The sequence below is a fragment of the Coregonus clupeaformis genome, chromosome 8 (genome assembly GCF_020615455.1).
Source record: "Coregonus clupeaformis isolate EN_2021a chromosome 8, ASM2061545v1, whole genome shotgun sequence".
Lineage (NCBI taxonomy): Eukaryota > Metazoa > Chordata > Actinopteri > Salmoniformes > Salmonidae > Coregonus > Coregonus clupeaformis.
In genome coordinates, this window is record NC_059199.1 from 28650836 (window position 1) to 28666837 (window position 16002).

General features: G+C 41.2%; 2 protein-coding genes and 1 non-coding gene across 3 annotated transcripts; 2 read left to right on the top strand and 1 right to left on the bottom strand.

The window, feature by feature from the left end:
- Positions 1-4304: 4304 nt before the first annotated feature.
- Positions 4305-4357, bottom strand: LOC121573125. Its single transcript, XR_006001991.1, has one exon. It is a non-coding gene; the product is annotated as a U7 small nuclear RNA (small nuclear RNA).
- A 5012-nt stretch (positions 4358-9369) lies between these two features.
- LOC121572761 (IgGFc-binding protein-like) lies at positions 9370-11296 on the top strand. Its single transcript, XM_041884784.1, has 4 exons — positions 9370-9452; positions 9768-10111; positions 10316-10881; positions 11104-11296. The coding sequence occupies exons 1-3, from the start codon at positions 9440-9442 to the stop codon at positions 10643-10645; spliced, it is 687 nt and encodes a 228-aa protein (XP_041740718.1). The 5' UTR covers positions 9370-9439; the 3' UTR covers positions 10646-10881; positions 11104-11296.
- A 1793-nt stretch (positions 11297-13089) lies between these two features.
- Positions 13090-13827, top strand: LOC121572760 (IgGFc-binding protein-like). Its single transcript, XM_041884783.1, has 2 exons — positions 13090-13458; positions 13599-13827. Exons 1-2 carry the CDS (start codon positions 13324-13326, stop codon positions 13779-13781), a joined length of 318 nt encoding a protein of 105 aa, XP_041740717.1. The 5' UTR covers positions 13090-13323; the 3' UTR covers positions 13782-13827.
- The last annotated feature ends 2175 nt before the right edge of the window (positions 13828-16002 follow it).

Here is a 16002-nt window from a genome sequence, read left to right on the forward strand (position 1 = left end):
ACAAAAGCTCTCAACCTATAACCTATATACTTATTATGCTTATTATGGACACAGTATGCTTACATTATTAGTTATATTGTTGTTATTGCTTGTTGTTTGATGTTATTAGTCCCATCCTTCAACTCCATTCAACACCACCCATCTATCTCTTAATACCATCCATATTGGATTTCTATTTGCCATATATTTTTCAACTGTACTGTGTTGTTTTACAAAAGTTCTGAACCTTTCTATTCTCATTGTTTCTACAGATTGTAAATTGAAAATAAACATTTTTGCTAAAAGTATTATTATATTATTGATCGATTGACTATGATTTTTCAGATCAACCAGTAATGCTATCTGCAGGGTTAGCTCCAGGTAAATATTGCAATCCTTTAGCCATTCCTGGACCTGTGTCCAAAAACAAACTACAAATGGACAGTACCAAAACAAATGATCTAATGATTCTGTCTCGTCAGCAAAATCTGCAGAGCTGGGAAGATTGTATCCCCAATATAAATAACATTCTCCCAATATAAATAACATTCTATTGGTTGCAAGAATTGTATATAATAATTTAAAATTGAACAATTCAACATTTTGAATCCGGTGACGTTTTGCGTATCAGTTCATAAACACTATGCCATGGGATCGGTACGTCAAAAATCTCTTCCCAACTATTTTGCAATCTATATGGGACGGCTGTCAATCTTTTGGTCCTTAAATGAAACTGGTATACTTTTTTATTTATCACAATTTTCTTTAACCAATTATGTTCTTTAATGCAAGGTCGACAGACAAGTTCCTTACTTTTTCCCCCTTCCACTTTCCTCTTCCATTTTTGCTGTAATGCTGCAATTATTTGGTTGTAATTTTGGGTAGAGCAGACATTTCCATATGTTTTTGTTAGCTGCATGTGCGACATGACTCCACCAGTCCCACCGATGAGATCATTTACGAAGATTTTGAAACATAAAAAAAAAGCAGGTTTTTTATTCATTAGTATATTTGAGTTTAACCACAATATTTGTTGCATTATTTGTTCTGTCATTTCTGGAGGATTAAATTTAAATTGCAACCAACTTTCTATGGCTTGTTTTAGAAATAGTGATATTTGGGAGAGGATTTCCTTTTCAAATAACTGAAAGTGAGAGGTTGTAATCTGAATAAAGGGTAAAAGGCCATTCTTGAACATTGGGTGAGACAATCTTACTAATTTGCTAGAGAACCAGTTCGGATTTAAGTATAACTTTTGTATGACTGAAGCTTTTAGTGATAGGTCTAATGCTTTAATATTTAATAAATTCTGTCCTCCGAATTCATATTCATTATATAAATAGGCCCGTTTAATTTTGTCTGGCTTGCCGTTCCAAATAAAAGGAATATTTTTTTCTCATATAATTTAAAAAACTGTTCACTGTTCAATAGGTAAACTGGGATAATACTAAAGATTTAATCAGGGTGATTTTCCCACAAATTGACCTTTCCATGGTAGCAAGATCTTTTCTATTTTTGCTAACTTTCTATTAAAATGTATTGGAGTGAGATAATTTATTTCATTTGGGATATGTTATTGGTAAACTACATGGTAAATGTACATTTTTAATTTTTTAGTGATCCAATACGTAATATAGTACATTTATCATAATTTGGTTGTAATCCAGAGATGTTAGAAAATGTATCTAGATTTTCTATGAGGCTGTGGAGGGATTCAAGTTAAAAGAAAACATGAATCATCAGCGTACAATGACACCTTTGTTTTTAAGCCCTGGATTTCTAATCCCTTGATATTATTGTTGGATCTGATTTTAATAGCTAACATCTCGATGGCCATAATAAATAGATATGCCGATAGTGGACAACCTTGTTTCACTCCTCTTGACAGGTTAAAACTTTCTGAGAAATACCCATTATTTACTATTTTACACCTAGGGTTACTATACATGATTTTAATCCAATTTATAAGAGATTCTCCAAAATTGAAATGCTCCAGGCATTTATATATAAACTCCAGTCGTACTTTATCAAATGCCTTTTCGAAGTCTGCATGTTTGTTTCCATATGTTTGATGTGTTTGATATGGTTCCATTAATTCCATTCCAGTCATTACAATGAACCCGTCCTCCTATAGCTCCTCCCACCAGCCTCCACTGCATGAAAGTGAATCTTTGCTTTGGGTAAATTGTGCCATTTGGCCAGGGTCAAGTTGAGCCAATGGCTAATCATGCTTACCCAGTCCCTATGCTCAATTTACCCCATGCCCAGGGTTAGTTGCGCCATTTTTTGGGACAAGCTATGTTTTCAAAACTGTTATGTTTACATTTACATTTTAGCAGACACTCTTATCCAGAGCGGCTTACAGTTAGTGAGTGCATACATTTTCATACTGGCCCCCCGTGGGAAACTAACCCACAACCCTAGCGTTGCAAGCGCCATGCTCTACCAACTGAGCTACAGGGGACATGAGTTCTGATTATTTCCAGGAATACACAACATCCTGAAATACACTGAGTGTACAAAACATTAGGAACACCTGCTCTTTCCATGACATAGACTGACCAGGTGAATCCAGGTGAAAGCTATGATCCCTTATTGATGTAACCTGTTAAATCCACTTCAATCAGATCAGATGAAGGTTAAAGAAGGATTTTTAAGCATTGAGACAATTGAGACATGGATTGTGTATGTGTGCCATTCAGAGGGTGAATAGGCAAGACAAAATATTTATGTGTCTTTGAACGGGGTATGGTAGTAGGTGCCAGGCGCACCAGTTTGAGTGTGTCAAGAACTGCAATGCTGCTGAGTTTTTCACACTCAGCATTTTCCCATGTCTATCAAGAATGATCCACCACTCAAAGAAATCCATAAACCAGAAAATATTCAGAAAAATATTAAATCCACCGTTTGCACAGAATGATAAAATGGATACAATTATTATTTTTCCTCATCAATCTACACACAATACCCCATAATGACAAAGCAAATGTATTACAAATAAAAAACAGAAATACCTTATTTACATAAGTATTCAGACCCTTTGCTATGAGACTCGAAATTGAGCTCAGGTGCATCCTGTTTCCATTGATCATCCTTGAGATGTTTCTACAACTTGATTTGAGTCCACCTGTGGTAAATTCAATTGATTGGGCATGATTTGGAAAGGCACACACCTGTCAATATAAGGTCCCACATCTGACAGTGCATGTCAGAGCAAAAACCAAGCCATGAGGTTGAAGGAATTGTCCGTAGAGCTCCGAGACAGGATTATGCCAAGGCACAGATCTAGGGAAGGGTACCAAAAAATGTCTGCAGCATTGAAGGTCTCCAAGAACACAGTGGCCTCCATCATTCTTAAATGGAAGAAGTTTGGAACTACCAATACCCTTCCTAGAGCTGGCCACCCGGCCAAACTGAGCAAACGGGGGAGAAGGGCCTTGGTCAGGAAGGTGACCAAGAACCCGATGGTCACTCTGACAGAGCTCCAGAGTTCCTCTGTGGAGATGGGAGAACCTTCCAGAAGGACAACCATCTCTGCAGCACTCCACCAATCAGGCCTTTATGGTAGAATGGCCAGACGGAAGCCACTCCTCAGTAAAAGGCACATGACAGCCTGCTTGGAGTTTGCCAAAAGGCACCTAAAGGACTCTCAGACCATGAAAAACAAGATTCTCTGGTCTGATGAAACCAAGATTGAACTCTTTGGCCTGAATGCCAGGTGGCACCTGTCCTAGCAGGTGGCACCTGACAAAGGTGCCATATCTGTACTGATTGGCTCCTATCTGGAAGCCAAACCTAATATAGGGCCATGCACCCATTTTTGTAAGTTTGTTGGCTAGTAGGTCTAGTCCTGTAGGTCTGAAATTGGCTGGTACGCTAGCCTACCATATGTAGAATCCATTTCGCATACCCTTAAGATGTGTTTTACTGCTTTTTCCTGTCCTTCTCAAAGAGAAGCTGTCAGGGATAACCATTTGTACTTTTTTTGTCATAAGGATGAAGGGGTCACTGCAATGCTTCACAGTTCTTCTGCTTGGTGGTAAGTACTAGATAGTGAGCAAGCAATCTTTTTTTCTTATTGAGACCAAAATATTTTGTGTAGACAAAACTGGAGGATAACAAGGTCAGGTCCTGTTATTGTCCGGAATAACAATGAATTGCACTGAGGGAGAGTTTCAGGTTTTCCCACATGAAAACATACTATAGTATAATATGGTATAAATATTGTAGTATTACTATATTTATATACTGTAGTATTTACAGTAATGTAGTCTACTGTAGTATTTACTATAGTGGTTTTGTTTTATTATCTTTGACATAGTAGTGGAGGCTTCCTACTTGAGGAAACTTACTCGACAAATACTAAAAGAGCACATTTTCCATAACCTGTAGGATTTGCGTCTGAACAGATAGTTGAGCACTTCTGCTCTTTTCTATAACATGTAGAGAACACAATACAGTGAGGGAAAAAAGTATTTGATCCCCTGCTGATTTTGTACGTTTGCCCACTGACAAAGACATGATCAGTCTATAATTTTAATGGTAGGTTTATTTGAACAGTGAGAGACAGAATAACAACAACAAAAATCGCATGTCAAAAATGGTATAAATTGATTTGCATTTTAATGAGGGAAATAAGTATTTGATCCCCTCTGCAAAACATGACTTAGTACTTGGTGGCAAAACCCTTGTTGGCAATCACAGAGGTCAGACGTTTCTTGTAGTTGGCCACCAGGTTTGCACACATCTCAGGAGGGATTTTGTCCCACTCCTCTTTGCAGATCTTCTCCAAGTTATTAAGGTTTCGAGGCTGACGTTTGGCAACTCGAACCTTCAGCTCCCTCCACAGATTTTCTATGGGATTAAGGTCTGGAGACTGGCTAGGCCACTCCAGGACCTTAATGTGCTTCTTCTTGAGCCACTCCTTTGTTGCCTTGGCCGTGTGTTTTGGGTCATTGTCATGCTGAAATACCCATCCACGATCCATTTTCAATGCCCTGGCTGAGGGAAGGAGGTTCTCACCCAAGATTTGACGGTACATGGCCCTGTCCATCGTTCCTTTGATGCGGTGAAGTTGTCCTGTCCCCTTAACAGAAAAACACCCCCAAAGCATAATATTTCCACCTCCATGTTTGACAGTGGGAATGGTGTTCTTGGGGTCATAGGCAGCATTCCTCCTCCTCCAAACACGGCGAGTTGAGTTGATGCCAAAGAGCTCGATTTTGGTCTCATCTGACCCAGTTCTCCTCTGAATCAGATGTTCATTGGCAAACTTCAGACGGCCCTGTATATGTGCTTTCTTGAGCAAGGGGACCTTGCGGGCGCTGCAGGATTTCAGTCCTTTAAGAGTGTGCTCCTAATCTCAGCTCGTTACCTGTATAAAAGTCACCTGGGAGCCAGAAATCTTTCTGATTGAGAGGGGTTCAAATACTTATTTCCCTCATTAAAATGCAAATCAATTTATAACATTTTTTTTGTTGTTATTCTGTCTCTCACTGTTCAAATAAACCTACCATTAAAATTATAGACTGATCATTTCTTTGTCAGTGGGCAAACGTACAAAATCAGCTGGAGATCAAATACATTTTTCCCTCACTGTATATTGTCTATACTTGGCATGTAGCTTTCTCACCCATGGGTGGCACAAATTGGCATATGGGGGAGGGGAATGGGTGGGGTATATGCAAATTCAATACTGTAGTATTACTATAGATTTAAAAATGTAGTGTTTTTGCAGACACGTGTTTTTGCAGACACTAGTGTTTTTGCAGACATTAATGTAGTTTTTTTGTGAATAATATTGTAGTATTTACTATAGTATTCTATAGTATACTACAAAATTATATAGTAAGTACTACACATGATCGAGGGATACTACAGTGTTTTGTGTATTCTACAGTGTACTACAACATCAGTAAGTACTACACATGTTAGAGGGATAGTACAGTATGTAGTATAGTATTCTACAGTATACTACAAAATGATATGGTAGCACTACACAATCGAGGGATACTACAGTGTGTAGTATAATATTCTACAACATTCTATAGTAAGCACTACATGATTGAGGGATATTACAGAGTGTAGTATAGTATTCTACAGTGTACTACACTTTACTACAGAATGCTATACCATTCTATAGTACATACTATAGTATACTATATTGAACTGTAGTATGTTTTCATGTGGAGTGTTTTTCCCATGAAATTTACCAAGGTTGTCTTTCTCTACAGACTAAACAAAGTCAGATAACAACGTTTTTCTCCCTCACCAAATCATAATATTGTCATTATCTAGCACTACTTTAACTGCACTATCAAGTTTAACTTCAGAATTTATGTTGCATCAGAAATAGATATTGTGTAATGTTGGTGGCTTACTTATCCTAAGTGAACTAAACGTGTTTTCCATAGATTTGATTTAAAAAATGTAAACAAATGGTTTCTGCTGGGCCGGCAGGGAAAGAGTTTGTCGCAGCCTTCATGCAAAATTATATTGAAGACTATAAGGGCTCAAGCTTTAAGATTGAAGTGGCAGCTCACCCCCACCTCCCTCCACCTCACTAAGGTCAAGGTAACTGCCCTTGGGAAGGTCTACGAGAAGACAGTTGGCCCTGGTAAAGGCGTGACCTTTGACCTACCCGAAGGAGTGGAGATGATTGGCAGCAAGAAGAACCTCCAAACTGTCCTGATTGAAGCTTCCCAGGAGGTCACAGTGTTGTCCTTCAACTAGAAGAAGGAAACAGCTGACACCTCTGTCGTCTATCCCGTGAAGGACTGGGGAACAGAGTACTTCATCTTCACCCCCAAGTCAATCGCTGGTGATACATTCTCCAAAGAGTTTTCCATCACCAACAAACAAAGAGAATAACTTTAGGGTTTAGGTTTATCTGACTGCCCCGGTGACATTCCAAAGGCAAACGTATCATGAGAGTGTACAGATTCAGAGCCAGTTTGATCTGAGTGGCTCCAAGGTGATCTCTATGCTCCCAGTAGGAGTCTTATCAGGACACAGCTGTACTGAGAAATATACTGGCTGCAACCACATCTATGAGCAGCTCCAGCTCATTAACAGTTGGGGGAATGAATTAATTGTTGCACCACTACCTTTCCATAAAGACATCAACAGATATGATAATCTTTACATCCAAACATCTCAGTTCACTCAAGTTAAACTGAGTCAAACTGGTCTCGATTCCATTATGCTACCAATGTTCCCAGGACAAACGTTTGAGCTCTTTGTCACCTGGCCAAATTCCTATTAATTGAACGCTAACAAAGGCATTCAGGTCCTGTTTGAGTTCAACGGAGGTGATGGAGGTGACGTAGGAAAGAAGCAATACTACGACCCTTTTCTGTTCACCATTCTACCAACTGATCAATTCAGCACTTCATACTCTCTAGAGGCGCAAGTTGGCTTCAACAACATGTTCGTAATGATGGCTCGCACCAAGGACCTGGGTGGGTTCACGGTAGACAAGTTTCCAATGCCCATTAACATTGAGTGGCACAAAGTGGACAGAATCGTGTACTCATGGGCTGAGGTCTTGTATGGTACTGGAGCTAGCTTCCTCCAGATAGCCCATGCTAACTCCCCATTTGCTATCTACAGCATTGGTGGGGCTTATACCAATGGCTACGGGTCCCCTGCCTCTGGTAACCCAAGTATGTCAATCAAATGTGTCATATTGTGTATCAAGCAACAGCGATTCTCCCAAGGGTGACTATTTAACACTAGCTGTGTGACTGTGTAACCATAGTTTGATTCTCTACCGTTAACTTAATCAGATCTATGCCTTGCCTTCTAATGATGCCCTTATGTCCCTAATGATGCCCTTATGCCCCTGAATGCCCAGAGAACAGCCACTATGAGGTGTGTGGAAGGGGCTTCCCTGCCACCTGTGAAGACCCAGAAGGTCCCTCTATATGCAAAACCAGTTGTGTGAAGGGCTGTACCTGTGACAAGGGCTATGTGCTTAATGGGAACAAGTGTGTGCCCAAATCCCAGTGTGGATGCCTGTACAGCGGTCGCTTTGTGAAAGCTGGAGCGTCCTTCCGGGGGGATGAGCAGTGCATAGAGAGGTGTACATGCAACCCATCCAGCTTGAAAATTGAATGCAAGAGCACTGTCTGTCCTCTTGAGCAGGAGTGCCAGATGGTTGATGGGAAGAGAGACTGCCACCCGATGGCCTATTCCACATGCATGGTGTCTTGTGACCCAGAGTACTGCACCTTCGATGGCCACCATTACAGCTTCCAGGGCACCTGTGTGTATCAGATGGCTGGCATTTGCCCTTGAGCACTTTGATGTCCTAGTGAAAATGACGTCCGTAGTAAAAAAACGGGCTCCAGCACTAAGTTGGTGGAGGTCGTTGTTTATGGACACACCATTGTCATCAGCAAAGAACACAAAGTTCTGGTGAGTTATGCTGGGATATATTCACTTTTATTCACTGTTTGTTGTAAATAGATATATCTGTATTTCTTCTTTATTCATCCATTCCAACCAATATTCAGACATTCTACATTTTCTCTACAGGTAGATGAAGAGCTTACCAACCTCCCAGTCAAACTGTTCAAAGGTAAGGTGCAAATGGACCTGAGTAGTGGCTTTGCAGTGGTTCACACTGACTTTGGGGTGAAAGTGTTCTACGACTGGCACTCCACATCATTTGTCACCGTCCCCCACACTTACGCTGGTGTAATGTGTGGCATGTGTGGTAATTACAACCTCAAACTCAACGATGAAATGCAGATGAAGAATGGAAAGCAGGCTGCCACACCAGAGGAGCTTGGTCAGAGCTGGAGAGTTGCAGAGATCCCTGGTTGTGTCTATGGCTGTAAAGACAAGAACCATTGTCCTAACTGTGACATCACACAGAAAGAGAATTTTGAGACCAATGAGTTCTGTGGTAAAATCCAAGACCCCAAGGGTCCCTTCCACAACTGCCACGCCAAGGTGGATCCCAACAGCTTCTTTGATGACTGTGTTTACGATGTATGCCTTAACAATGGCAACAAGAACACACTATGCAGTAGCCTCCAAACGTACACTACAGCATGCCAGCAGAAAGGAACTGTGGTCTTTGCATGGAGGTCCAAAGACTTCTTTGGTGAGTCAGACATTCCATATTTCATATTGACCTTATATCAATATTATTCTTTACAGAGTTTTTCCCCCAACATGTATTAATCAAACTTTAATCAATTCCAGAGTTCAAACACCCTGCGAACAGTCACTATGGGATTTGTGCCAATGGTTGTCCTGCTACTTGTGATAGCCTGTCTGCCCCCACCAGCTGTAAGGCTCTGTGTCAGGAAGGATGGGTTTGTGATGCTGGTTTCCTTCTCAGCGGAGACCAATGTGTGCTCCTCTCCCAATGTGGTTGTCTTTAAAACGATAGATACTACAAAAATTGACAAGTCTTCCATCCCAATGGACTCTGCCAGGAGGAGTGCACATGCAATGGCAAGGTAGGTTTACATTGGTATTAGTAAAGCATGCCTATGCATTCAGTAAATAATTCAAATGTAGCTAGCTGTATGTGTATTAACATTTTGGATTGATGGATGCATGGTTTAGTTTGTCAATTAAAATATTTGAGCAAAGAAACAAATCTGTTGACCCTTGAGCAAGGCACTTAACCCTAATTGCTCTGAATAAGAGTGTCTGCTAAATGACTAAAATATTGATCAAATCAAGTGTTAATCTATACACCCAACAATACATGTTTTTATGTGAAGGCTATTTTCATGGCTTAACTAAGTATTTCTTATGTTATTCATCAGGTGAAGTGTGTGAAGTTCAGCTGTGGCCCCATGACAAGTGTGAGGTGAAGAATGGTGTCAGGGCTTGCCAGGCTGTTGGAAAGGGAGTCTGCACTATCTCAGGCGACCCACATTACAACACCTTTGACAACAGCACCTATGACTTCCAAGGCACCTGCACCTACACTGCAGATCAAGGCTGCCATCTAGAGGGCACACACCTCAAGCCCTTCTCTGTGGTGGTGGAGAACGAGAAGTGGTACGGCATGTCAAACCATCCAAACGTATCCGTTGCCAAGCTTGTGGCTGTAGAAGTCTATGGTAACACCATGGTTCTAAGGAAGAATCAAGCGGGAATGATAATGGTTAGTATTTCATTTTACTGGTATGACAAATATATACATACCATTTTTGTGTTTGATTAATTAATATGAGACAATTCCATCATAATTTTAAGATAATAAATGAGGTCATAAAATAAAACTTTATAACTAACCTATTGGATATAATTAGGTAAGGCGTGATACTGACCCTTTGGCATTGTCATATTTCATATGTCATTCATCCAGGTAAATGGAATTATGATGAGCCTCCCTGTGACTCTAAACAACGGAGCAGTGCAGGCCTACCAAGAGGGCACCTATGATGTCATCACAACAGACTTCGGCCTGAGAGTCACCTATGACCTTGTATACCACCTCATTGTCACCGTCCCTGGCAACTACAGGGACAAGACCTGTGGTCTGTGTGGCAATTTAAACGACAACAAGAATGATGAGTTCCAACTGCCTGATGGGAATATAACCAAGGACCTCATGACCTTTGGGGCAGCCTGGAAGATCAGTGTGCCGCATGTGGTTTGTGAGGACGGCTGCAGCGGAGAATTCTGCCAAGTGTGACGCTAAGAATAAAACCATATTTGAGGCCGACTGTAGTCTCATCACAAACCCTAAAGGTCCCTTTGCCTCCTGCCACAATGTGATAGACTCCGCCTCTTACTTCAGAGATTGTGTCTATGATGTCTGCTTATCTGAGGGAGACCGTAAGGTTCTCTGTGACAGCATATCAGCATACATGATCGACTGTCAGGACTTTGGGGTGAACATCAGTAACTGGAGAACACCAACCTTCTGTCGTAAGTATTCAGTAAACTGTGGATTGGGACAGATGTCTTTGGCTTTTTCTATATATTCTGTCTGTATATTCTGATTATTGTTGTCAGCACCATTTCATCAGGTCAAATTCCTGGAACATGCAAATGTACTCGGCGAATAAAGGGGATTCTGATTCCTGCAGTCTGGAGTATTGAGTGTTAAGGCTGGACACAATATCGCATGTCTAATCTATTCCTCTGCAGCCCTGGACTGTCCTGCCAACAGCCACTACTAGACCTGCTCTGAGATCTGTGCCACCCCATGTCCCGGCCTCTCTGACATTATCACCTGCCCCACCACCTGTGCGAGGGCTGTGCATACAATGCAGACTACTACTTCAATGGGACAGGCTGTGTTAAGTGGGACCTGTGCAGCTGTTACCACAAATGACGCACCTACAAGGTGGGGTTTACCTACAGTGAGGGAAAAAAGTATTTGATCCCCTGCTGATTTTGTACGTTTGCCCACTGACAAAGAAATGATCAGTCTATAATTTTTATGGTAGGTTTATTTGAACAGTGAGAGACAGAATAACAACAAAAAAATCCAGAAAAACACATGTCAAAAATGTTATGAATTGATTTGCATTTTAATGAGGGAAATAAGTATTTGACCCCCTCTCAATCAGAACGATTTCTGGCTCCCAGGTGTCTTTTATACAGGTAACGAGCTGAGATTAGGAGCACACTCTTAAAGGGAGTACTCCTAATCTCAGCTTGTTACCTGTATAAAAGACACCTGTCCACAGAAACAATCAATCAGATTCCAAACTCTCCACCATGGCCAAGACCAAAGAGCTCTCCAAGGATGTCAGGGACAAGATTGTAGACCTACACAAGGCTGGAATGGGCTACAAGACCATCGCCAAGCAGCTTGGTGAGAAGGTGACAACAGTTGGTGCGATTACTCGCAAATGGAAGAAACACAAAAGAACTGTCAATCTCCCTCGGCCTGGGGCTCCATGCAAGATCTCACCTCGTGGAGTTGCAATGATCATGAGAACGGTGAAGAGTCAGCCCAGAACTACACGGGAGGATCTTGTCAATGATCTCAAGGCAGCTGGGACCATAGTCACCAAGAAAACAACTGAAAACCTGCAGCGCCCGCAAGGTCCCCCTGCTCAAGAAAGCACATATACATGCCCGTCTGAAGTTTGCCAATTAACATCTGAATGATTCAGAGGAGAACTGGGTGAAAGTGTTGTGGTCAGATGAAACCAAAATGGAGCTCTTTGGCATCAACTCAACTCGCTGTGTTTGAAGGAGGAGGAATGCTGCCTATGACCCCAAGAACACCATCCCCACCATCAAACATGGAGGAGGAAACATTATGCTTTGGGGGTGTTTTTTCTGCTAAGGGGACAGGACAACTTCACCGCATCAAAGGGACGATGGACAGGGCCATGTACGGGGCCAAAAACCATCATGACCCAAAACACACGGCCAAGGCAACAAAGGAGTGGCTCAAGAAGAAGCACATTAAGGTCCTGGAGTGGCCAGTCTCCAGACCTCAATCCCATAGAAAATCTGTGGAGGGAGCTGAAGGTTCGAGTTGCCAAACATCAGCCTCGAAACCTTAATGACTTGGAGAAGATCTGCAAAGAGGAGTGGGACAAAATCCCTCCTGAGATGTGTGCAAATCTGGTGGCCAACTACAAGAAACGTCTGACCTCTGTGATTGCCAACAAGGGTTTTGCCACCAAGTACTAAGTAATGTTTTGCAGAGGGGTCAAATACTTATTTCCCTCATTAAAATGCAAATCAATTTATAAAATGTTTGACATGCGTTTTTCTGGATTTTTTTGTTGTTATTCTGTCTCACACTGTTCAAATAAACCTACCATTAAAATTATAGACTGATCGTGTCTTTGTCAGTGGGCAAACGTACAAAATCAGCAGGGGATAAAATACTTTTTTCCCTCACTGTAGAACATACACCAACAATGTGTTGTGATTACATTACACCAGAAGAATATGTACCACCAATACACATTATTGTCAGATATATAATTCAGAAAATACTTGTATACTGTAATGTACAGTAGTTTATCGTAAATGTATAGTCCAAGAAGGTATTATTCAATGTAAATTCATAGATATACTGCATGTTCCTATATTATAAGAACTGCATCCTTATAACGCTGCCACAATAACAATGTACTGTACCTATTTCTCTCCCTCAGATTGGTGAGTCTGTGTTGTCAGAGGATTGCCAGGAGCTCTGTACCTGTACTGCCTCTGGTGATGTGAAGTGTAAGGTGAACAAGTGCAAGGCTGACAAAAGATGCCAAGTCAAGAATGGTCACCGGGGCTGCGATCTCAAAAAGTGTTTGATGGAGGCTGATAGCTCCTTCACCCTGTTCAATGGAAGAGGTGGTGAAATCACAGCCATTGGGACCTACGAGATAACCAAAGATTGTGAAAATGCTCTGGTGGAAGTGGTTCAGAGTGGTGGTGAAGTTGCAGGCCTGTGGGAAGACTGGCCTCAAGAGCGTTGTTGCTGTGTACGTCTACTTTAATGACCTGATCGTCACTGTCAACAGCAAGCATGAACCTTGGGTGAGTTCATAGATGATGTACATTCATTTATAGATTATTAAAGATTGTTTATGGATGACACCAGTTCCCTTCGGTATCTAGGATTGTGAGATTGTATACTATTCCATCCGTGTTACTTTCTTTTTCAATGTTGTTCACAGATCAACGGTAAGAAGGTGACTCTACCCCGCCTGCTGAGTAATGAGGTCTCAGTGAAGGTCTCTGACAAGACACTGACGATTGAGAGGATGTCAGGCCTTCAGGTGTCATACAGCCTCTCTCAGGAGATCACAGTGACAGTGAGTGCCAATATGGCTGACAAGGAGACAATAGTCTCCACCTGACTATGCCGAAATACATGGACGGCTGGATCGCACCGGACTTTCTCACCTGCAGGTGAGTTATCGATCTGAAACTGATTCAAATCTGAAAAGCAATCAATAACATTCAAGTTGTGAAAATGTATGCTTAATTTGGGGGAAAGCTACCTCAGTTTTATGCTCTTTGACCGTTTACAGAAAACCCACATGATTTCACATGTGGAAAATCACATGAAATTCATGTTTTTTCCATAAGGCTACAGTATGTGAAAATGTGATTTAACATTTTGCTTCCTCGCTGTGGACCTCAATTTCATTCTGTGCTCTGTGTGTGGTGACAAAGTGAAAAATGCGGTGCTCATAGTTCTCTTAATAAATTGTGTATCTTGTTTCAGTGGCGGCCTGTGAACACCTTGGACCGTTCTTTCATCCACAAGACAATTTAAAGGGAAACTGACAGCATTTTAGCAACATAAAATCTTATTCAAATCTGTTCATATACACACCTAGCACGTAGATATGGTCATTTTCACGTTTTCATAAACTCTTAGAATGTTTGGGAATTACGTATACAAAGGCATTTGTGAAAACTATATAGTAATAGAGAGTGGGAAAGCGTCCGTGTGTTAGGACAATTAATAGACACTGCAGTAAATAAAAACATCTGTCTCGTTCAGCAACAGAGTCTACTCAGACCGGTGCACCATAGCCAACCAGAGATACATTAGGCCTTTATGCAAACAAATCATTTGCCACACAGGCCTGCCATCATTCACTTTGAACTGGACTGTGTGTTTACAGGCAGTTGCAACAGCGCGACCTTAGATTATTAGAACGAATTCGCCAAAAGCCACAAAATACACGAATGGATTTCTGCAAATATGTCAATATTACGGGAGTCCTCTTACATTTGAGAACTTTTACAGTCCTATTGGTCAAACAACCATGAAAAGGTAGGTTCTCACTCCCTCAGTTATGCACATCAACAACAACATCAACAACTAATGCTAGCCAGAGCAAGATGAGCTAAAATCTAACGAAGGAACATTAGATAAACCCTCTCAAACTGTTTCAACTAGTTGGCCATCAAAATTGCACAGATAAACGATGGGGGAATTGTAGCCTACTTGTCCTTCTGCAGCTTGCCTGCAACCAAGCATCCAAGCTAACTGGCTAAAGTTGGATAGCTTGCTAGCTAGCTACTTCCAGACATAAATGAGAGAACATCTCACTCTGACCATTTTACTCGCCCTAGCAGAGCTGGTTAGCTAGGCTGTTTGCATGTTATCTAGAGTGTTCGTGACTATTACTTTTTTTGCCTACATTTACTGACACAGGTCATATTTAGCGGGTGTTGCGCGTTCGTAAATTCATCAGTTATTCTACGCTCTGGCGCACACTCAGATGAGAGTGCTCTGAAATCGGAGTAGATAGCCAGAGTGAATTTGCGAACACAAGAGATATGCTAACAAGATAAGTCGTTCAAGTTCTTGCTAGGTAACCACCTGCATCTCTAGCCGTGAATAGCCACTGAAAATTGATATGAGGGGTAAAAGTCAGTCACTCACTCACCCACTCCTCCAATGACATGACATTACATCCTCCTAGAAGCAAGCTAGCTAATTTTAGGTTCTGTGTTTTTAGCTGGCTACATAAATAGATACGCTAGCCTATTAGCCATGTTATGAGTGACTTATGATCATTGCCCTTGCTAATTTGATTGTATTGACATTCCCAGCCTTAGTTACATTCGTTTATTTTTGTCCAAAATATTGAGTCATTGAAACTGAAACAGTGCATCCCGAATGGAGGCAGCAAACAATGTACCAGGCCAGCTGTGATTTACAACCTGATATTTTTTGGACTACCAAGAACTTTATTGGGGAATTATATTTACATTTTTTTTCTTCATTTTAGTCATTTAGCAGATGCTCTTATCCAGAGCGACTTACAGTTAGTGAGTGCATACATATTTTTTTTTCATACTGGCCCCCCGTGGGAATCGAATCCACAACCCTGGCGTTGCAAGTGCCATGCTCTATCAACTGAGCTACACGGGGCCTATTAAATGAATCATGCATTGAACTGCATCCATCTATTCTGCCAACAATGCCTTAGTGTACGTCATGGAATGTTGAGTCAAATAGAACCTATCTTTAAAACCTGTTATAAAGTTGGTTTTTGTAGCATAAATTGGAAATTTGATATTTTTTACTGATATTATGATTCTCTGTTTGTTTCTTAT

Bases quoted from the DNA above. Each gene is read 5' to 3' on its own strand.
- LOC121572760 (XM_041884783.1), top strand. From the start codon at position 13,324: ATGCTCTGGTGGAAGTGGTTCAGAGTGGTGGTGAAGTTGCAGGCCTGT. The intron at 13,459-13,598 runs GTGAGTTCATAG...TGTTGTTCACAG, and splicing joins ACAGCAAGCATGAACCTTGG to ATCAACGGTAAGAAGGTGAC.
- LOC121572761 (XM_041884784.1), top strand. The intron at 10,112-10,315 runs GTTAGTATTTCA...TCATTCATCCAG, and splicing joins ATCAAGCGGGAATGATAATG to GTAAATGGAATTATGATGAG.